This window comes from Triplophysa dalaica, chromosome 4 (genome assembly GCF_015846415.1).
Source record: "Triplophysa dalaica isolate WHDGS20190420 chromosome 4, ASM1584641v1, whole genome shotgun sequence".
In the NCBI taxonomy this organism is placed as follows: Eukaryota; Metazoa; Chordata; class Actinopteri; order Cypriniformes; family Nemacheilidae; genus Triplophysa; species Triplophysa dalaica.
Window position 1 is genome coordinate 24,075,588 of NC_079545.1, and position 22,269 is coordinate 24,097,856.

Genomic DNA, 22,269 nt, shown 5'->3' on the forward strand with positions numbered 1-22,269 from the left:
AGATTAAGACCTGGGTATAAAAGAAATCTGAATGGAATTCCTCACAGGCCGGGCCAAGTTAGTGATTTCGGCTCTGTGTTGAATAAAAGTCACATGCGCCGCTATTGTAAAAGCTATTGGATGTTACTTCTGAAATACATGACACAGTATTAAAACTCTGCATTACTTTGTGAGCAGAATGTCCTTCTGGTTCATGTCTGTTAAGTAAACCATACAGCACATCAAGTTAACCATTGACAAGTGTTGTCTACATTCTTTAGTGTCAGAAAAGGCACACTTAACGAGATTTCGTTCTCATGGCAAACGTACACATTGTTAGACAGAGTCTGCTCCAAGAACAGGATATCCACCAACTGATTCTCCACCCTCTCATGTCTTCAGGAATGTCACGGTCTGATGTTTGGAGTCGTAGGAAACATGCTTTGTTTGCACAGGTAGAAAGATTGAGTGAACGGCTGAATGATCAGAATAAGGTGCGGTGGTCTTGTTGTTCCCCCGTCTCGTCGTCCGAGGTTAATAATTTAGCAGCTGCATTGTGCACTCACATAAAGGTATGGTTAGCTCAAAAATACTGTCATCATTTATTCACCCTTGTGTTGTTCAAAACCTGTATGACTTCTGTGGATTAATATAGATTTTATATATAAAAGAAATATCTTCGTTTGTGTTTTGCAGAAGAAAAAACTAATACGGGTTTGGAATGACAAGAGTATGAATAAATGATGACAGATTTTTTATTTTTGGATGAAATGTCCCTTTTCTTAACCTTTTTAATAATGAAAGGAAAGTATTAAACAACTAAAAACTGTCCAATGTTGATATCAGTAGTAGTGTCATGCAGCAACGCTGAGCTTTATTAACAATGTCATTTATATAGTTAATTTTTAACCAAAGTCAACACGCTTGCCTTTTTCATCTCTTTTTCATTAGAGATAACAAGCTGTAAGACTAAAAGGGTGAATTATTGAATCATCCGTCTGTTATGTGCATGTTGTTTGGCCTCATGGAGCCGAGTACACTGTTGAATGAAGTTTATCACCAAAATGTTTGATCGTGTTCCATTTCCTCCTTATTTCAATTTTCACATTGATTTCTTTGTCTTCCCATTCTTTTCATCTTCTGGCATGCACTTATACACATCAACTTTAGTATATTATATCAGCTGCCCTCCAGTCAAACTGGAAGAAGCTTTCTGCACTACTGTACTGTGGAATATTATTTGATTCTGATCAATTAAAATGGCTTTGATATGTTTCACTGTTCTCTCTCGCAGCTGTTTGCTTAATAAACTTGAATGAAGGCATTTCAAAGCATTGGCTTAAATACAGCAGGTTTTTTAAAATTCTAAATAGCTTTCAAAAGAATTTGTTCTTTGACAGACAAATTTTTTAAGTTTTGGCAATATTACGGTTGATGAATTCTTGCTTTCCTTTAAACAACCTTCATTAGCCTACAGGACACTGTTTTATTACATCTATGACATCAGGACAGCTAGGAGTATACTTTTTAAAACTGCTAGATATAATAATTGTTATTTTTAAAGTAATTATGCTGTTGACTGGTAAGTTTCCAAGTCGTTTGCACACCGAAGCTGTGAAGTTTTTCTAATATGAATGGCACAACAATACGCTTCAGGTGAAGTAAAGCAATCATTAAATCTTTTCTTTTTATAGTAGAGCTGAGCTACATGTCTTGACAGCATTCGTTTTACTGTAATCATTTCAGTCTTTACAACAGGAGCTCGGTTGCGGTGAAGAGCTGCACATGGAAAATATTATTCATGCTGTTTGATGGAGATGCGGGATGATTCACATTTCATTTATTCATGAGAATATACAGTTCACACTTCACATGATCATATTCGCTTTAGAATTTTGTAAAGGCTATAATACCAGATAAAAGTCACAGTACTTTACAATTGTAGTTTATATATATAAAAGGTAGGAGAATTAGAGCACTTTATAAGCCTATAATCCTTATCCTCAACATATTTCATCCCGCTTTAATATTCCTAAACAAGATGTGGCCATTTAACCATATCTGTGTAGTGACAAATGGAATTAGACGTCCTTCCTGGCAACCTTTTAGTCTCACCGCTTGCCTTGCAAGAAATTTGCATATAATCACGCATGGCTGGAATTAGAAAGAAGTTGTGTAGAAGGCGATTCAACTGAATATATTTAAATGCATTAGACCTCAGATTTATTCAAAGGAACGGGAATCATAGAGCTGTCTTCTGTGCATTATCCTTCCCTATAACATGGTGTCAGATGTCCCTTGTGCATTTTACATCATGTTGTAAGTAAACCCTGCTTCTAAAAGTCTGTGCCGGTTTGCTGGTTTCCAAGTTTGAGTCTTCTGTTTGGTTGTTTTAGAGGGGGGTTGTCATTTTTTTAGCTTGTTAAGGTGGGAGACAACTAAGATGAGAAACAACACGGATGCTTCTGGGTCTTTGTTGTGCAACTGGCACCATTTTTATCACAATCGAACTATGATATTATGATGCCTCAGTGAACACGGACATACATTTTAATGTGTTTCAAATTGTGAGCAAAGGCAGATCTTGCTGGTTAAGATGCCCAATTGGTGCAAATCGGCATATATTATGATGACCAGCCATATTTGTCATTTCAGTAAAGTAAGAACAACTGCAACAAACTGCAATTTTCTCAGACTCCTTTTTGCCCCACATGGCTAATATCCTCCATATAGTCGGTCCGGGATGTGCTTGCTCAAGACTTCTGTTCTGTTAATCACTAGCCAAGATCTTTAATACCATATGTTAAGTTGTTCTGGTTGTAACTGGCGATCAGCCTACGCTTTAGTGGACTAAATTGGCTGGGGACATGATTTAGCACATTCTCTAATTGAATTAGTCTGCGCAGTGGTTCAGTTCTGGCTGAACTCTCACCGCTAAAATCAAGGCCAGCTCAATTTGGACTCAATTGCCTTCTGCTTGCTTGGCAATCGGTCTGTAGCTTTTAGGACTAGGAAAAAGCACACGTGCATATAACTTGCTTTACAATTTGACCTTGACGTTTTTCAGCTTTTAATGTCCATTTATCCCGCATTTTAAATACCCACTACTGCTTATTTTATGGAGTGTAGCGATCATATGATACTTCAGAATGACACAGGAACAGAAGAAAAGTTGTTCTACTATGTCTATAGTTTTGATACATCCGCTGCACACAAGAGACAGCTTGTCTGTGGTTAATAGTGTGTATCTGAACTTTTCCTCAGAGGCCCACCTAAGATGTCACATTAGTTCCCTAGAGTAGATTCATCAGAAATGTTCTTTTGCACAAACTCAATGTTCCCTAGAGATTGTGCAGGTACACATTATCCAGAGAGTATATTCCTGTTAAACATAAACTGGACCAGGTCCAGTCTTATGCTTCAGCGAATTGCCAAGTGTCCTTATTTGTCTACCTTTCTCATTCCCTTTTTAAAGATATTCCAGGGGATGTTTTGAACTTTTCTTAAAGTTCAAAACATAATACATCATAATACAACATAATACATCAACCAAACAGCTTTATGGTATATCTTTTTGGGGAAGAACTTAAGTTTTATGTGCCTGCAAAGACACCATTACTTCAGCCGCAGTGTTCAGCAAACGAAGTGTCAACGCTGTTTCAAAAATTAGTTCACCCAAAAATTCTGACATGAATTACTTGCTATCGAGTTGTTCCAAATTTTAAATTTAATTGTTTGGTTGAACACAGAGAAAGATATTTGGACGAATGCTTGTAAACAAACAGTTCTTTGACCCCATTGACTACCATAGTTACAAAATTACAAAGATAGACAAAAGTGCCCCAGAACTGTCTGATGTCATACACTCTTCAAAATTTTTTATTTTGTGTTAAACAAACCTATCAGGGATAGGGTTAACGTAAATCCATGAACTGTTTGGTTATAAGCAATCTTAAACACCATTTTTGAAGAAAAAACAAATATATGTAGTCTGACGTTTGAGAAAATATAAGGGATCACTAGAATTGATAATACTTTTTTACCGAACAGTACTGTAAATGTGTCTTATGGTGTGATATCAAATGAACACATTAAAAACATTAACGTACAAATAGAATAACGCAGCAGTCAGACTAGACTTTGAGCATGAAATAAGTCCGGACTGTGCTGCGAAAATGGGCAGGAGCAGGATGTCCTCCATCTTTTAAATTTCTGTACTGATAGGTCATGCTGTGAAGTTACGATCTTCTATTGGTCTCACAAACTCACGTGACGCAAATTCGCGGGTCTGGGTTCACCAAATTTGAAGTTTGCTGACACAGCGAAATGCTAAATATCTTCGGACGGCTTGTATTTCCGGTCTGCCGGATTCACATGCGTTTGAATGGTAGTCAATGGAGTAAAAAGGCAAGTGTGACCGTGGCATAAGAGAAATGTATCCCTATTGTCAGGTGTTCATTTACATGTAACGTTATTTATTAAATATGAAAACATTGTTTTCCCCATGAATATGTTGCACAAAACAACAACAAAACTTTTATAGTGGTTGCAAAAATAAATTGAACAATTCTGAGAAAAGGCTTCAGTAAAATGGTTTTGAATGGAATCCTTCGACTAATTAAATTTGTCTGTGGAATTACACGATTCAAAACCAGTGTCAAACCACAGGACATGGTTTTCAGTGACAAGATCAAGTCAATTTCCTACACTTTTAGAAATATATGGATGAAATGTATTACCATTTACTAAAAAAGACACTTGTAAAATTTATTTATCAAAAAATGTATACTTTTCTTTTTCATTTATAAAAGTTGTAATTTGTTGAATCATGCTTGAGACCGTAAAAGTTGTGTAAAAGTGAAAATGCCATGTCAATTCAACAATCTAAATAGACAGTTTAGACAGTTTCATTGGACGCACGCTTCTGGCCTGAAGTTAAAGGGATAGTTCAGCCAAAAACTCCAATTTGCCGTTTATTTACTCACCCTCAGGCCATCCGAGATGTAGGTGACATTTTTTCTTGAGTAGAACCATAAAGAAGATTGTTTGGTAAATCTGCAGCCCTCTCTGCCTCATATAATGGCAGTCTATGGGGTCCACCTGTCTAAGGGTTCCTAAAGCACATACCAGCATCTGGTACGTTTAGCGCCACCTGCAGAAAGGGAGAGTTGAGGCTGTACAGTATGGCTAATATTATAAAAAATGACTTTCAAAATTATGAAAATATTGAGCGAGTCATATTACGAAACGTCAACATGTCGCCAGGAGCCGCTTTTTGGAATTATGTGCTTTAGGAACTTTTAGAACGGCGGACCCCATAGACTCCCATTATATGAAGCAGAGAGGGCTGCAGATTTACCAAACACTCTTCTTTATGGTTCTACTCAAAAAAAAGTGAGAAGTGGAAGTGAAGTTTTGGACCACATAATGTTCATTTTCGTTGTCGCTGAAACCATCTGCACAGTAGTTTCAATAGACCTGTATCAATCTGATGCATCATATTTTGTGATAGCATTTATTTGACTATACTGTGATGTGATGCTAGGAACACACTTCCGTGTTGCTCACTCAAAAATGTTACAAACCTGCTGGGAAAATACAACACGCTTTTTGTCTTAACTGAAACCAGCGATTAAAAATTTAGTACTTGACAGCCACAATTACTCATGAAACCCACAATGCAACAGTAATGTAATTTTCGTGAACATGAGGCAGACGTTTTGGTGTTAAGCCAACAATGACAAAAAACATTGTTACTTTTGACTCAGGGGTTTGTAGGTTTAGTGGATCTAGGCTAACTTTGGCTAATTAAAGTTTGATTACATAATTATTTATGAAATGCATGATATTTAAGGTTCTTACCAAATGATCAAATAAAAAGCTTAATGTTTTGTGAATAATCCTGCTGGTGTCCTTTCGTGCCGGATGAAAAGAAAAACAAGCTTTTGTCAGCGACTGTTTCCATTGTAATCACTTGATAATGTCACCAAAAGTACTTATCATCCTAATGTGTTTAAGGCTTCATTAAATCATCAACAAATGTGTACATATGCGATTTGGTTGTATGTGCATAAAGGAAAACAAAAATTTGATGTGCAGATACTTCATTGCCACTTCAACTGGAAAAGGGATTAAGTGTTATGTTTTCACATTCAGTTTCAGTAGAAGATGTTTCGTGTCACACATAAAGCGGGAAGTTTTTTTAGAATGCCAAAAAACTGACGCTCTACCCAACCCTATACTCACAGACAGTTTGCTGAGAGATTGACTGTCCTCAGATCTCCAGCCATTCAAGTTACACTGGGGCCATGGGCCATTACGTCTTCTGCGCCGGGTATCACTTCAAAGGATAGGTGCTGTGCTTAAATGTGCAACCCATCAACACTTGCTCAAGCTGGCTCATTGGGATAGCTGTCACTGGTGTGTGATTTATAATAAATCTGCTTGTGAATTTAAGATCAGTGAGAAGAAATCAAAAGATTCGGGTACATATCTGAATCCTCAGATAAACCATAAATATTCCAACAAAGCTCACTTGCTACCTTTAGCCTTTTTTAGGGAAATTGGGAAGTTGTGATTCCTCGTAAGCAGTAATACTACATTAACATACGCATAACATATATTGATGATGACATCTTTGCATTGGCACTGTGTGTTGGAAGGTTGCTCTCGTCATTTCAAGACTGCCTCAATCAAAGCATCTGTAGAGTTAATGGCTGTGTTTCTATCTTCAGCGCAATAATGTCGTTTTTTATCTCCTCTTACAACTGACTCCTTTTGGCTTCATAGTTCAGTGTTCCCTTAATCTGTCCTGAAGGCTTTTTGGGTGCATGTCTTTGCAGACGCCCTGTTTGAGGACTAGCCTATACTCCAGGGGGTCTCTGTTTGTTTGGGTCTTGCTGGATTAGCTCAGTAAAAAGGCTACATTCACGGAAAGGAGACTTGTTCTTGGCCTGTTGTCTGTTCATTTGACACCCTTTCTAAGTAGTAGGTACCTCAGGCAAGACTGTAAATTCTTCTTAAAGTACTTAAAATACCACAGATATCTTTTGCAGTCATATCTGTTGATACTGTAACATGTCAATTATTGCAGGGATGTTTATTGCAGATGTAATTATTGCAGATAATGTACACATAAGACAGCAGGGCAATTGTAAATGTAAATATCAACCTTAAAATAAAAGGTTTTCGGTATACTGATAAGCCAGATGTAATACCAATATGTAGTTTCTCAGGATAGTTTGCCATAGTCAGTTGAACTGTCACATCGATAACGCTCCATATCCCTCATAAATGGGCACATGAAAATTAAAATCAAAAAACTATTTTGAGGTCTATGAATAGACATCCCTTCTCAATTTGTTGGCTATTATTGGTTCTGGTTTGCGCATTATTATTCACAGAAAAAGTATGTTGTCTTTTAAAACGTGCGTCCTTTTTGGTCACATCCATAGCTCATGAATAAAATAGAAAACTTGTCCATAGACTGATGTTTTTCTGATGTCTGCACTCTATCATCGGGAGTTTAGTTAAATATAAACAGATGACTCAATATGTTTGTAGTAGATACGTTCTCTCAGAATTTATATTTCAAGGTTTGACCTTAAAAGTCACATCCACAACACTGAAACTCCTTAGCTGTAATGTTTCTGATGGACTTGTTGAAACTTGCTGAAGATGTTTAGCTGTTCAGAAAAAGCCTATAAGCTTATGAAACACTATAAAACTCAATGATATTTGAGATATTTGGTGTTCAGGTTTGTCCTTGCAATCTGTAGTAGGGGCTCTCTAACCTGTTTTTATTTTGTCACACTCCAGGTGTAAAACGGTCGAGCCTCTGCTTTTTAATGCTGTGTCCTTTCCATCGCATGCTTCATAAACTGAGAAATGAAGGTGTTTGGCATGCTTTGATTTATGTCTTTGTACCTATCTTCCTATTACAGAACAATACATCATGGAAACCGGACACCTGTCAGGACTGTACCTGCTACAGCGATATTGTCATCTGCCGACCCACTCGCTGTCGAAATCCCCAATGTGACTTTCAGAGGGTAAGACTGAAGTCTTTGCTCACACCCAGGCCATTAGAGCAGGGTTTTAACAGCATCTTGATGAATGAATGAATCTATAGCTTAGCGGAATGAACGGATGGGTGGGTGGGTGTGCAAGCGTGATGAATGAGTAATGGATGGAGGTCTTTTTCCTGCATCATCTCCACTCAATTCCAAGATGCAGTATCCTGAGATAGAAAGATACACGTAACACATGGGAGTTTAATGTTGTTGACATTGGGCACGGGTAATGGCTTTATGTGTTGTCGAGGCATAAAGTTACACTGTAGATATATATGATCTATATAGGAATGCATAGACGAAGCCAACACTGTTAATCCCATATTACCTCATTGCCCGATAACTCAACATTTTCTCTGCATTTTCAAAATATTCTCTTTTTGGGATGCTAATGCATCTCTCTGGATGCTTTCCCAGGGTGAACGCTTGAGAATTCCGCCCGACAAGTGTTGTCCTGAATGTTTCGCATCATCGTCTGGTATATGCCACCATGAGGGAGTGGCGTACGGGGTAAGTGCTCCTCCTAATGATACGACTGAAATGTAAAACACTTAAAGGCCTCATCCTGTCCGTTGGCAGATTTCCCCACTTCTGGTGGGTTAGCCAACACGCTGATTGTCTCGCTTTCGGCACAATAGCGTTCTTGTTTGAGCCCCACTCTTTGCAGACAGAGCGAGCTTCTTTCTTGTCCCAATCACCCCCGCTAAAGAGCCACTTGGTGATCTGTTTGAGATTCCAGCAGTGTAGCTGCCAAGTCAAGTGGCATTTAGTTAGGAAAGCGGGCTGTGTTGGCGTTGAGGTTCGGAACTGTAATTGACATGTGATACACTGGCACAGATTTAAAGATAATGTAGGATAGGTTTCAGGGAATCAGATACCGTATCACTTCCTGCGCTGATGTGTTCTGTAGAGCTCTTATGGTTAATATCAATACTGCACTTCAACCGTGTCTCGATCTGCTGTTCTGACTGTGTGATTCTCTCTCCCACTCCATCAGCATGACAGTCAGTGGAGTAATTCCAAATGTTCGGTGTGCACATGTTCTCATGGGAAGGTGTCCTGTGGGTCACGTGCTTGTGCTCCCCTCAGCTGTGGTAGAGACCAGAGTCCCTTCATCCCAGATGGTGAATGCTGCCCTATATGCGCTCAGAATGGGGGTATGTTGAAACTTCGTCCAAGTGCATTATGGGATACTATGTTATTTAATATTACTGCAATGGCAACTTTTCTGAGTGATTTTTCTCCTCAATCTTTTTATTTATCTTTAATTTTACACTGTCCTTGACTGTACAAATCATACATAATTTCAGTCTTTAGGACATCTTGGTAACACTTTACTATAAGTTGGTATTTGTTAACAATAGTGTAACAAGTTCAAGGAATGAGAAGGAGGCGGAAATCGGCAAACGTTAAAGCAACTTTTAATCAAACAAACAAACAACCAAACGAAAGTAAAGAGCCGACAGCGCCCTCACATTCGACTGCCGGCCATATAAACATAAAAAACATAACATAAAATCCAGGCCTGGTCCCTGTCTCGTCGTACACTCCTGTCGCTCGTCCTTTTATGCTTCCGGTCTTTCTGTGAGAGATGTGAGACCGGTGCAACGTACAACTGACAGTCATTATCACTCCCGCCTTGCTTGTCACAAATAGTAAATGTATTAACTAAAATGAACAAACAATGAACATTATTGTTTTCAGCATGAATTATTTCTTGTTAATGACAATACAATTCATGGTGCATCAACTAATGTTAACACTTATAAAATGTTTTAGTAAATTATGAAATTAACATGAACTAAGATGAATTAATGCTAGTATTGTTTACGGTTAGTTCATTCTAGCGAATGCAATAACAAATTGTTACCAAATAGAACTGTATTGTAAAGTGTTACCAAAATCTTTAAAACTGTTATATCAAAATGATGATCAAACTTTTTTTGTTGTTTTTATAGAAAAACTTTTAATAAAATGTATTAATTTGTCCTTTTTTTGTCATTTATTATTACTAGAATATACACTAGACATTATATTTATATTTAAGGGTTTGAAAGTGGTTGAAACTTTCTTGTTTAATGAAGATTTGTGTAGATGAGTCATTAGCTTTCCCTTTTAAATGAAAAATTGTCTTTTTGCCAAGTTTCAAAGAACAGTATCATACAGATGGCCTCAAAGCTTAGTAGAGATGGCCTGAAAGCAATAAAAATGCTCATTTGATTTTGTGGTGTTTTTAACTTGTGACATCAATAGCTTTTAAATGGCACGTTTACCTCAGATCCAGCTTTCTTTGTTGTATGTTTTGCTGACAGAATTTTAAGGGATTTTATTCACAAGCTTTTTTTCACAAGCTTTATTCTCTCTCTCTATCTTGCACATATTGCTTTATAGACTCTTGTTCCTGGGAAGGTCATGAGTACAGAGATGGTGTGGAATGGACACCCAGCCCATGTTCAAAGTGTCGGTGTAGAAACGGACTTACTGAATGTTTGGTTGCAGAGTGTCAGCCTGTTACATGCAAAACGGTCAGTAACCACCCTGAAAAGTCTCAGTTGTGCTTCATGTTTTTATTCTGCATCTCCGAGGTCATGGGTGCCATTCCCAGGGAATCACCATAAAAATGCTTGTTTATGACTGTAAATAGCTTTGGAAAAAATTGTCAGCCAAATGCAAAGATGCATTGAATGTTTTCAAAGTGAAGTCTAAACACAGCACTCATTCTGTGATTTGAATGTAGAATGAGAATCTGGTGGTCCAACCAGGGCACTGCTGTCCTGTATGTGAGCCGAATTCCTGCATGGAAGCTGGGATTGAGTATAAGGTAAGAATTATGAATTATGCACGGTATATATAAAGAACAAGGTGTATTATGAAAAAAAAGAAAAGAAAGGGAAACCATTGGAGAGGGAAAGCGAGAGTAGATGTTCAATAGTTCAGCATTCATGCTTTAGCAGACGGATTGAGGATCAAGCTGTGTGTCTTGGGAGAGTTCGGCGTATGCGCTTATCCACATCGCTTCTGTCATGCTGTTTTTCTCTCTTCAGCTTGTATTATATCTTCATCTCTTCCTCCCTGTGTTTTTCACAGACAAGAAAAATGATTCCATCAGATTGGCTATTCGTCTATCTGCTCTCTCTCTCTCTCTCTCTCTCTCTCTCTCTCTCTCTTTAAGTGATGAAGTGGCACCAAGACTGTCTTTCTCATGCACAGTTTTATAAACATTGTACAATATTTTAACATGACATATTCAGAAATTATTGTATCCCAATAGTCCTTAAAGTGATAGTTCACCAAAAAATTTAAATTCTGTCATCATTTTTCACAACCTCATGTCATTTCAAACCTTTATGATTTTCTTTCATAGACCATAAAGATGATATTTTGAAGAATTGGTACCCAAACAGCACTAACCCCCATTAACTTCCATTGATTGGACACAAACCCCATTCAATTGAATGGGAGCCAGTTAACAACATTCTTCAAAATATCTTCTTTTATGTTCTGTGTAAGACATACAGGTTTGAAACCTTTTTGGGTGAACTATCACTTTAATACAGTATGTGGTAACATTCAGTGTTTATACGCCTCTATAGGGGGACATAATCTTTCAAGGCTCTCTCTTCAGCATGAGTCAATTAGTACTCCTTCTCTCTTTAAGTGCTCTCACCAATAATATCTCAGTCAACAAAATACGGCTGTTTGATCGTGTGATAGTAAAGAAAAAGTTTATACAACTAGACAGTCACCAGACTCATTATTTCCTATTTCTTTTCTTGTTTACTGAAACAATGGCTGAATTTGTCATGCATTTCTCATTTATTATTATGAATTATGTTTGGTATGTTTTCTACTGCTGAGAGTTGCCTTAAACTTTAAAAAGAGTTTTAATTGCCTCAGGGTTTGTGTTTTTCTTTGTAATTAGTTATACAAAGATTTTTTGCTTATACAGTACATACAGTGATGATAAATACAAGCTCCCAGAAGCCATGGTGAACATACATCTGCATTGCTGTCTATTTTTTATAACAACAGTTTAACTTTAAGTTAAACTGAGAAACTACACTATTATTGACCATTATACAGCCATTTTGCTGTATTATCAGAGGGCTATTATGACATATATGACTATAGGCCCACACGTTTGTGCAAAATCTGATGACCAATTGTTTTTTCAGTGTTGTCTGAGCAAGAAAAATGGATGAAGGAGTTACTATCACTTACTATGTACTACTATAACTTATGATTATGCAAAATAAAATACGGTGTTTGTGTCTTCTTAGTATGGTGAACAATGGAAGAAAGGAAGCTGTACCACATGTGTGTGTGATGGAGGTCTGTCTCGCTGTCACACAGAAAAGTGTCCTCCTCTTCACTGTGACAAGGTCAGTAAAATCCATAACACTTCATATTAGTTACTTTACCAGCAGGTCACTGAGAAGATCACAGAAAGCAGAAGAGCTGTTGGGGAACTGACTAGTGTCTTTACCATAAAATGCAAATTTGCTTTGATACTTACTGTATGCCTGACAGAGAGAGCAAAAAAGGATTGTTTGCGCATGTATTTCGCATCGCTCAGTTGCTCCCGGTTATGTGCAATCCTCCTGGAGTATTTTACTTTAATGCAGTATTCATGATGTTATATAACTGTGCTTTAGAACAATACTCAACAAGAACAAATAGACATTTAATTTTTATGACTTACCTTATATGGGTGAATGCTTAGGAGCTATAGACACTGTGAAATCAAAGTTTTCTCAGAACTTTAGGCCATTTTTTTGTCTTGAGGCCATTTATTACAACAATGTAATCTAAACATTGACTGCTGTACAATACACATTTTAATTAAACCATTGATTGACATCTTGCACTACACTGATTTGTTTTAATCAAATGCTTGTTATAATGTGAATATGTTGAACATCTAATACCACCTAGAAACAAGTTTGTGGCTGTGACATAATTTAAAACCTTTTGGCTATTAAAGAAAAGAATGAACCCTTTGATAAAACCTACTAAAACTCCTCCTTGAAAGAGAAAGATTTACTCAAGAGAGAAAACAATTTCATGGTTTAAAAAAAAAAAAATCCAGGTTAAGTACAAATGAATCCACTGTAGCTGTGATGAGCTTTTATGTTTATTTTGACTCTGTAGACTTACTCATTAGATTAATGTTCATTTAAATAAATGTGTTCTCCTTAGGGTCAGATAAAGGTCAAGCGAGTCGGCCAGTGCTGTGAAGTGTGTGTCGCATCTAAAGACAGCTGTCGCTATGAAGGTGTCATCCGTTACCATGGCGATATGTGGAACGGCACAGGTTGCGAGTTCTGCATGTGCGAACGGGGTCAGGTCCTGTGCCAACGGGTGGAGTGTGCCAGACAGGAGTGCCCGCAGGTATGTGCCCAATTTTCGAATATTTTTTAAACATATTTTGATGCAAACTCATCAACAGAGCCACATGCCTAAATAAGACATTGATCATTAAAAGCCATCAGATCAACTAGGGGGCTATATACCGACATGGAATGATGAATGATAACTACCGAATCAAAGTATTTCATGCTGCTTCATTAATCAAAACTAAAATTGAAAGGTTTATCAGGCTGGTGATTTATTGCTTTTTAAATGTACTTTTAACCGGAATCCATGAAAGTCATTCGAAAGGTTATTCTTTAGAGAGGTACAGAGTACAATAAGTGTTACCTCTTAAAGGTCCAATATGTCTTATTTTGGAGGATCTATGGATAGAAATGCAATATAATATACATAACTATGTGTGTATAAAGACCTCACATAATGAAGCGTTATGTTTTTATTACCTTAGAAGAGGCTATTTCTATCTACATACAACACGGGTCCCCTTTCATGAATTTTTTCTTGTTGTTTCTACAGTAGCCCTAAACGGACAAACTGTTCTAAAGAGTGCGTGAATATGTTATCTCCTTCGGCAAATAAACGAAAACGTGATGACATCTTAGTCCTGTGTCAGCCACCGTAGTGCTTTGAGCTGTTGGTTGCAATTCGCAACCTCACCACTAGATGCCGCTAAAACCTTTACATTGCTCCTTTAATACTGACTAATTGTAAATCATCCAAACATTTTTTTTTTAATATGAAAGCAGCGTTTTGAAGGCCTTGCTTTAATAAAAACGAGAGCTAATGAAGCATCTGATTTAACAACACAGAAAACATCACAGCCTTCGTTTTGAAAACATTGATCAAATCTTTTGTTCTTCCATATTTCACTGACATTTGCTCATTTGCCTGTAGACCGCCATGAGCTTATGTAAGACAGTTTGATTACTCAAAGAAACAACCGAATATTCTCCCATGAACTATCTATAGCCGGCCCACTGTAAAAAGCCTCAGAGATAGAAATGGAAATTCGAGTTTTGTGGCTCCGTGTCAGACAGCTAATCATTCCCTTAGGAATGTTCACGCTGAAATGAAATGAGCTCAAACTTCACACCTTGTTTTAGGGAAAAAAGCTGGTCCAGTTGTCGGGAAAGTGCTGCCCCGAGTGTAAATCAACCACTAGCTTCTGCTCATACTTACTACCAGACCAAAAGGTATGAACTCGTTTACTTTGATGAACTTATTAACTATTTTGATTTAACTGATTCTATGACTAGTGCTTTTGTTAACGTATGATACTTGTACACATTTTACATGTAAACACCGATGTTTAACACAAGTAATTTTCAAAAGAAAACAATTAAATAAGCAAATCGGTCACTCAATAAATCACCTTTGACTTTTTTCTTAGGGGCAGAATACAAAAGTCAAGAGCTTCAGACATCTGGCTGTAAGTAAACATCCTTTGTTTTATATTAATGAATAAATCCAGAATTTCTGGTTAGCAAACATGCTTTTTTTTGTATTAAAATGTTTTTATATTTTCTGGTTTGTGTTCGCTGATCTCAGGATTTAGAGAGTGTCAGAGAGGGGCCGTGTCGTGAATGCCAGTGTCAGGACGGTCACTTGACCTGTTACCAGCGCTCTTGTCCCACCTGTGCATTGGGAACTTTGACTATACCTCGCCATGAGCAGTGCTGTCCTGATTGCAATTTAGGTAATACCAGCATCTGTTATTCATTGTATGGGTGGCAACGAAATAAAATAAAATCAAAAAGGATTTTTATATTAGGATGCATATATTTAAACTGGATTGCATAAACAATTGAGGATTCCCAGTGTAACAGAATTCCATTGTGTCATATACACACAGTAAAATACCTTTCAAATCATTTTGAAAATTTGGTCCTCCAGGGAACACTTCCTTAGCCATAACGACAAAACATTGTTAAGCTCAGCGGTAGACAGATGAGAGCTATAGTATTAGGTATTCTGGTTAGATAACAATGTTATTTAGCTCAGTGACCCTCATGAGATCGTGCCGTGCTCTCTATATACTCAATTTCCCTGCTGACTTCCAAAGAGGCTGGAGAAAGAGAACATGCTTCTCTCTCTCTCCCTCCCTCATCAAAGTCCATAGAGAAATATAAGTATACATTGATTATTACAACATGTGAATGTTGGGTTGTATGTGTGTGGGTTGATAGGATCTCCATGTTTATAAGAATATGCTAATGTACCCTTTAAGTACAGCAGTCAAATCTTCTTCAGGCAGGCAGCTGGGTGTCTTATAGTGGTGGGAATCAAATCAGTAGGGGGCTGGTGATATCGATATTTGTCCCACGATTCAAATACAAGAGATATTTTATTTAGTGGGTTATTTCAAACAGATCTATATTACAATCTTTACTCGCTTGTTTTATTTGCATCAGAGTTCAGTGCTTTGTGCGGTTATATTCTTAGCAGGTTTCAGGTTTGGATTTGGTTGAATGAATAAGTAAGTGTGAGTTGACCTGATGCTACAGTATTATTTGCCTTTTTGCTATATCGCAGACTTATTGTACATTCAATATCCTCATGTGAAAACCAAATACTCCTTGCTGTGAGAATATCTATAAGGTTTTCTGATCTAAAATATCTCAGTTCTTCAAAAAAATCACTTCCTCCACTGCAAAAAAAGCTAAGGGTTCAAAACAGATTTTTTCAATAAGGGAAGGAAACTGTACAGTATGTGTTGATATCGTGACAATATTTCAAGCTTTTGCTAACCAAAGACCGTGTGTCAGGCATTTAAGCAAAATCCCAGTCAAAAAAACATACACTTCTAGGGGGTCGGAACCGGAAATGATAACTCGCTTTCGGTTTTTCGTTGGGATAATTAATTTGCATGATCGTTCCCTAAGGAGTTGACGCAATTATTTTGACTTTGGATTGGTGTTTGTTATAAAAATATTATAGCAACCAAGATAGATTAAATAGATTTGGCCACACTGTCTGAATAAACCAATCTGGTTACATTTCGAACAAAATAACATTGTGTCGTTTGTGTGCAGTGTTAACAAAGCCTTTCCTCTTATTCTCTGCTGTACTGTATGTGTGTCTACAGCCGTCCAGTGTCACCAGGATTGTTTAACATGTTCTGGCACACCAGATCATTGTGACAGTTGTAAGAACCCTTCTGCCCTGCTGATGAATGGACGCTGTGTGCAGTACTGTCCCCAAGGCTTTTTCGCTCAGGGCAAAGTTTGTGCAGGTATGAAAATGAATACTTATTCTTCCTTTTCCATAACTTCTGAGTTGGTACTGTAGCCCTGTTGGAGAAAGCATATAAAGCATATTATGTGCACTCCAGATGCAAAGGCCGTTACAGATGGTAGGTTTCTTAATTTTACCAGCTCATAAAATAATAAGCTAATTTTTCTGAAATATGAATGCAGGATCCCATGTATTCTCAATGGAAAAGGCAAATTTCAGAATGCATTGTAAATAGCTTGGTGAGAAATAAGCTCAGATGGTAGAATACGCCAGAGAAATGTTGACTATAAATGCTTGATTAAATATATAATATATATATTTATGTATTATCAACACTTATATACAGTATAAACAGTGCCTTGAACAAAAAAAATGCATATTGTTATGTTGCTACCTTATCTTGAACATAACATAACACTACATGATACTAACATACACTTCATGCAAAACAATGACAAAACCAAAAAATTGGTTTGTGACAACTTTGCAAATTTATAAAAAAATAAAAACTGAAATAAGTACATAGCACAAGTATTCATATCCTTTACTGGGACACTTGAAATTTAGCTCAGAAGCATCAGTTTTGCTTTGGAGAGTCACATATATCTCAATAAAAAGTTCAACAGCCTAATATGCATATCAAAGTAAAAACCAAGACATGAGATTAAAAGAACTGCCAATAGAGCTCTGAGACAGGAATGTATCAAGACACAGATCTGGGGAAGACTCCTGAAAAAAATCTGCTGTATTGAAGTTTGACAGAAGCATCCAGCCTCCAATAATCCTGAAGAAAGAGGTTTGGAACCACCAGATCTCTTACTTGAGCTGACCTCCTGTCCAAACTGAGCCACCAATGGGGAAGGGTCTTGGTTAGAGCGGTGACCAAGAAGCTGATGATTTGGTTGAACTCCATGATCAAATATGGAGATGGGAGAAACTTGCAGAAGGGCAAACATCACTGCAACGCTCCTCCAATCTGGGCTTTATGGCCGAGTGGTCAGACTCAAGCCTTTGCTCAGTGAAGACAAGTTAAAACGTACTTCAACAAATCTTTCAAACTGTCAGAAACAAGATTCTCTGGTCTGATGAATCTCAGTTTCATGCATCATGTGTGGAGAAAACCAGGCACTGCTCAACACCTGCACAATACCATCTCAACAGTAAATTGTGTTGGAAACAGCATCATGATGTGAGGGTGTTTTTCAGCTGCAGGGACTGGGGCATTTGTCAGAGTAGAAGAAAAGCTCAAAGGCACAGTATACATAGATATTGATCATGAAAACCTAGCCAAGAACATTCAGAACCTCAGACAGGGCAGAAGGTTCATTCTACAACATGACAATAATACTATGCACACTGCTAAAACAAGCATGGCTAATGGACTCCGTCTACATCCTCGAGTGGCCCAACTAGTGCTTGTGCTTGAACCCAACTGAACATCTCTGAAGAAACCTGAAAATGTCTGTCTAATGATGATCTCCATCCAACCTGTCAGAGTTTGAGAGGATCTGAGGAGAAGAATGACAGAAAATTGCCAAATGCAGATGTGTATAGCTTGTCACATCATACCCAAAAAAATTTGATTCTGTAAAGGTGCTTTAACCATCTTCTACATTAAGGGTATGAATATTTATTCAAACGTTTTTTTCGTTTGAACAAACACTCCCTTTTCGCTCTTGTTTGACTCTTGGTATTTTTGCACCATGGTATTTAAATCCTCTGCACATTTGGTGCTTTAACTTGCCATCCAGGTAGCTATGGATGTGTATCCGAATATCCAATCCTATGGCTTGGTGTATGTGTATGTACATGCACATAATTCTTATTTGTGTAACAGTCATTTTAACAAGTCAAAACACATACTGGAATTCCCCCTCTTATTAGAGGGCTAGTGGTGCTTCCACAGGATTAAAGCATCATTTGACAAATCTCGTGTCTAACCAAACAAAACTCTTCTCTTTAATATTTGTTTCTATTATTGAAAAAAATATTAAACACACTTTTTAAAAATGTCAACGTTATGGATAACACGAAGTGCAACATGACTTGTATCTTGTTAGAAATAAATAAGATATACATATACTACGTATACTTCTCGTCCTTGTGTTTTAATTATGCTTTCACAAACTGTCTCCCCCCTAACCTTTATCCCATTTCCTGTATTCTTCCTACCAGCCTGTCAGCCGTCCTGTGCCACCTGTGAGAATGACTTTGAATGCACAGCGTGTGGTGGGTCTTTTCTCTTCAGTGGCAGGCAATGTGTGACCACCTGTGAGGGAGGTCTTTTCCAGGACCACACACGCTGTCTCCGTAAGTCACTTTTATTGTTTTGGCTTTATACTCTTTACTTCTGTACTTTTATAATTTAAGCTCTAAGAAGGCACATTTCCTCTTTGCTAATAAACTCATATTTCACCTGTACCCGCTGTTCATTTATTCACTGCATAGGAATTAACTTAAAGATACGGTAACCTGGTCTTGACAAGCTTTCTGACTGTAGCAATTTATTCTGGAAAGTCTCACGCGTTGGTGACTTGTTAACTGATCTGGTACTGTGAAACTGAGAGTACTGACTGTGCAATTACACCGGTCTCCAATCTCATTCAATTTCACACTTTAATAAACCCCTGCCATAGATTGAGCTTTAATGTTCTTAAAGAGACAAGATGGAGAAGGAATATCCCGCTTAGGTTGAACCCATTATGGTGGATTTAGCGAAACTGAGCCCTACCAAGGGATTGAATATGGAACGTTTTTATTGTTTTGGTGTCATAACCATTCATCCTCTTGTTTTTCTCCCTTAGCTAAGTGCAAATGTTAATCTGCAAAAAGGGACTTTGCTTTACTGTTAAATCAAAGCAAATTTCTTTCTTTCCTTTCTTTGTTTTTCATGCTTGCACAAAGCCATGTGAAACTTTCAAGAGTTTTGCAGACAGATAAACAAAAGTCTGCTGTCCATCATTTTTCAAGCATGCCAACGTTATCCAAACCCAATAAATATGGTTACCAACCTCTCTTGTTCACACTCTCTTGTTGGCTGTCAAAATATTTTGGTACTCTTCCAGCTTCTCAAAGTTTCGGGCCAGCTTGGTGCCAGTTTGTGTGTGTGTGCGGAGACAGGCCGTGTAAATGGTGAATGCTTGTTCCACCCTGGGCACTGTGCCCAGAATTAGTTTAATCCTGAGCTCCACACTCACACAAAGAAAGAAAGAAGACGTCTTCTGACATATTCATACATCCTTCTTTAATAATATATATATTTTTCAATTTTTATTGTATTTGTACTCATAATCTGGAGGACTGGATTACCACGTGAGAAAACATTAGAGCTAGTTTTTATTTTCCTTTATTTTTATGAAAATTTAAGATGTTTACAGAAACATGTACTCAGTGTTGCTTGCTAAGTTTAGCCCTACCATTATATTGGACACCCAGTGTTAGAGACATGGTGTTATTTTTATAGTGTTAAAGACATGAATGACACCTCAAAGGTTGTTGAGCAGAGGTGTGTGTTTTTTAACAACAATCCACCACGCCCATAAACTTTATGCCTGTGAGTTTTGCATTGACAAGACGTTTCATACAAACACATTCAGCCTGTTTGTTACTCTGATTATAAATAAATAAAAAACTTTAGTGCCAAAATAAAGTAAAAATGACGATGTAATGTATGACTCTTTGTTTAATGTAACAACATATACAAAATATGTTTTTTTCTAAATATTGTTTATTCTTCAAATAGTCCTCAGAGTCCCGGAGACCTCTCTTTCTCTATCTCTATCTCTCCCTCTCTCTGTCCCTTTATGATGATAATATTTTAGTAGTAAAGTGAAATATTTGAGTGGAACGGGTTAGTAATTTTGCTGAGATTGAGTGCGCCTCTTTCTAAAGGTTAATTATACTTTAAGTTTACGTTCACCCAAAATCCAATCGAGCACCAATCCTTTCGAATTGAGCTATGAAATTCATGGTCAGAAATAAATAAAGATGTAATTCTCAGGATGGCTTTGTGTTTGGTGCTTAAGCTTTAGATCTCAGCATACTATCTTAAGGCACTCGGTTAGATACACAGAAGCCTATGTGAAGTGGTTTTTTTGTGTGTGTGCGATTTGTTTATACGTGTGTTGTTTATCATACAGTAAATGGTTGTGTGTATCTGCTTCAGAACATTCACCTTGTGAATATGGGAGAATGTTCTTCTCTCTTGTTTCATCACAACAGAAAGGACTTCTTTTGCTCTTGTTTACCTGATGTGTTTTCTCTCAAAGTCAAAGCCATTCTTCTTCCACAAATAAATCTTTACCAAAACATGTCTAGAACATAAAGCAACATACTTGTTTTTTGTTTGTTTGTGAGAATTGACAGATGTGTGACCTTGTTGATTCTGAACAGATTATTGACTTCTTCCTCTTAAGGTTGCCATGACTCCTGTTTGTCGTGCCAGGGGGCGGGGCCTCAGGATTGTTTGACATGTTCAGACCCCTCTCACTTATTGAAGGATGGATTGTGTGTTACAGACTGTGGCCCTGGCTACTACGCTAGTCAAGGCAGCTGTTATGGTATGATAGGAACAATTTTTATCAGCACATTCTTTGTGTGTCTATGTTTTTGTTTGGTCATTAATGTTTCCATATAATGTCATTTTAAATGTAGGATGTCTTATATATTGCACTCTATAATACTATCTATTATTAACAAAAATATATATATTTTTTCGTTAAATATATATGAAGAATAAAAAAATATATTTATGTATAAACATATATATATATATATATATAGTAAATTATATATAAAGTATAACAATTGTATGATAGTTTTGTTACAAGTCAAATTTCAACATTTAATGCCATTTTTTGCCCATTTCTTGGCCCTAGCACTTTCGGTTAAATCTTAGAATAGTTGTTGGTTGTTATAGTTCTCGAGGCAAGATCACGCTCTATAAATTTCACCAGGAAGATATTTAAGCTTCAACCAGACATCACTTCTACAAATGCAGAATAACACTCTAAGTGTTCTTTCTGGAGTGGGAGAAATTTACAGCTACCACAGAGGCAGCTTGTCTATTTATCATAAGTGAGAATTGTGTTGAGGGATGCTGCGCATGTCTTTATTGAGTTTTTCGGTTTCTAACTATAAGCAAAAATAGCTTATGAGTCGAGCTGTTTATATAATGCATTGGCATGCTAATTTCAGTTAGTCCTGAGGCCTTTCTGCGATCGTTTATTTGTTCCGGCACGAATGCTTTTGTTACTGCTATTTGATTAGCGTTTATTAGACATGAAGAGTTTTTTAATGTCGTTTCAGATCTTTAACAAACTTTAGTTTTGTTTGTTATATATGCTATTTTGTTTCATTATTAAATCCCCATGAAGTAGTGGGTTACGGTGCATTTAACATTTAAAGGCGTTGTTAGTCATGACATGAAGTTTCGAAGCAGGGCTTATTCCTTTTATAAAACGGTTATTCCATATTCATAGCAAAGCTAAGCAACAGAGACGCAACAACAGTGGCACAGTGATACATAGACAATTTAATGCAGTCAGCAGTTACAAATTGGGTATTTTATAACGGCTTAGAACGCTGCTCAACCAATCAAAATCAAGGATTT

At 37.2% G+C, this 22,269-nt stretch overlaps 1 protein-coding gene across 2 annotated transcripts in view; it reads left to right on the plus strand.

Moving 5' to 3' along the window:
* Positions 1–336: 336 nt before the first annotated feature.
* The window catches only part of LOC130419786 (extracellular matrix organizing protein FRAS1-like), a 77,419-nt gene continuing 55,486 nt past the window's right edge, over positions 337–22,269 (plus strand). For both annotated transcript variants that reach the window (XM_056746757.1, XM_056746758.1), the window contains exons 1-14: positions 337–434; positions 7,923–8,030; positions 8,469–8,561; positions 9,049–9,208; positions 10,443–10,576; positions 10,789–10,872; positions 12,332–12,433; positions 13,251–13,442; positions 14,528–14,617; positions 14,815–14,853; positions 14,973–15,120; positions 16,510–16,656; positions 18,834–18,968; positions 21,074–21,217. In XM_056746757.1, the coding sequence (XP_056602735.1) occupies positions 372–434; positions 7,923–8,030; positions 8,469–8,561; positions 9,049–9,208; positions 10,443–10,576; positions 10,789–10,872; positions 12,332–12,433; positions 13,251–13,442; positions 14,528–14,617; positions 14,815–14,853; positions 14,973–15,120; positions 16,510–16,656; positions 18,834–18,968; positions 21,074–21,217 (1,639 nt within the window). In that variant the 5' untranslated portion in view covers positions 337–371. The remainder of the gene's footprint in view (positions 435–7,922; positions 8,031–8,468; positions 8,562–9,048; positions 9,209–10,442; positions 10,577–10,788; positions 10,873–12,331; positions 12,434–13,250; positions 13,443–14,527; positions 14,618–14,814; positions 14,854–14,972; positions 15,121–16,509; positions 16,657–18,833; positions 18,969–21,073; positions 21,218–22,269) is intronic.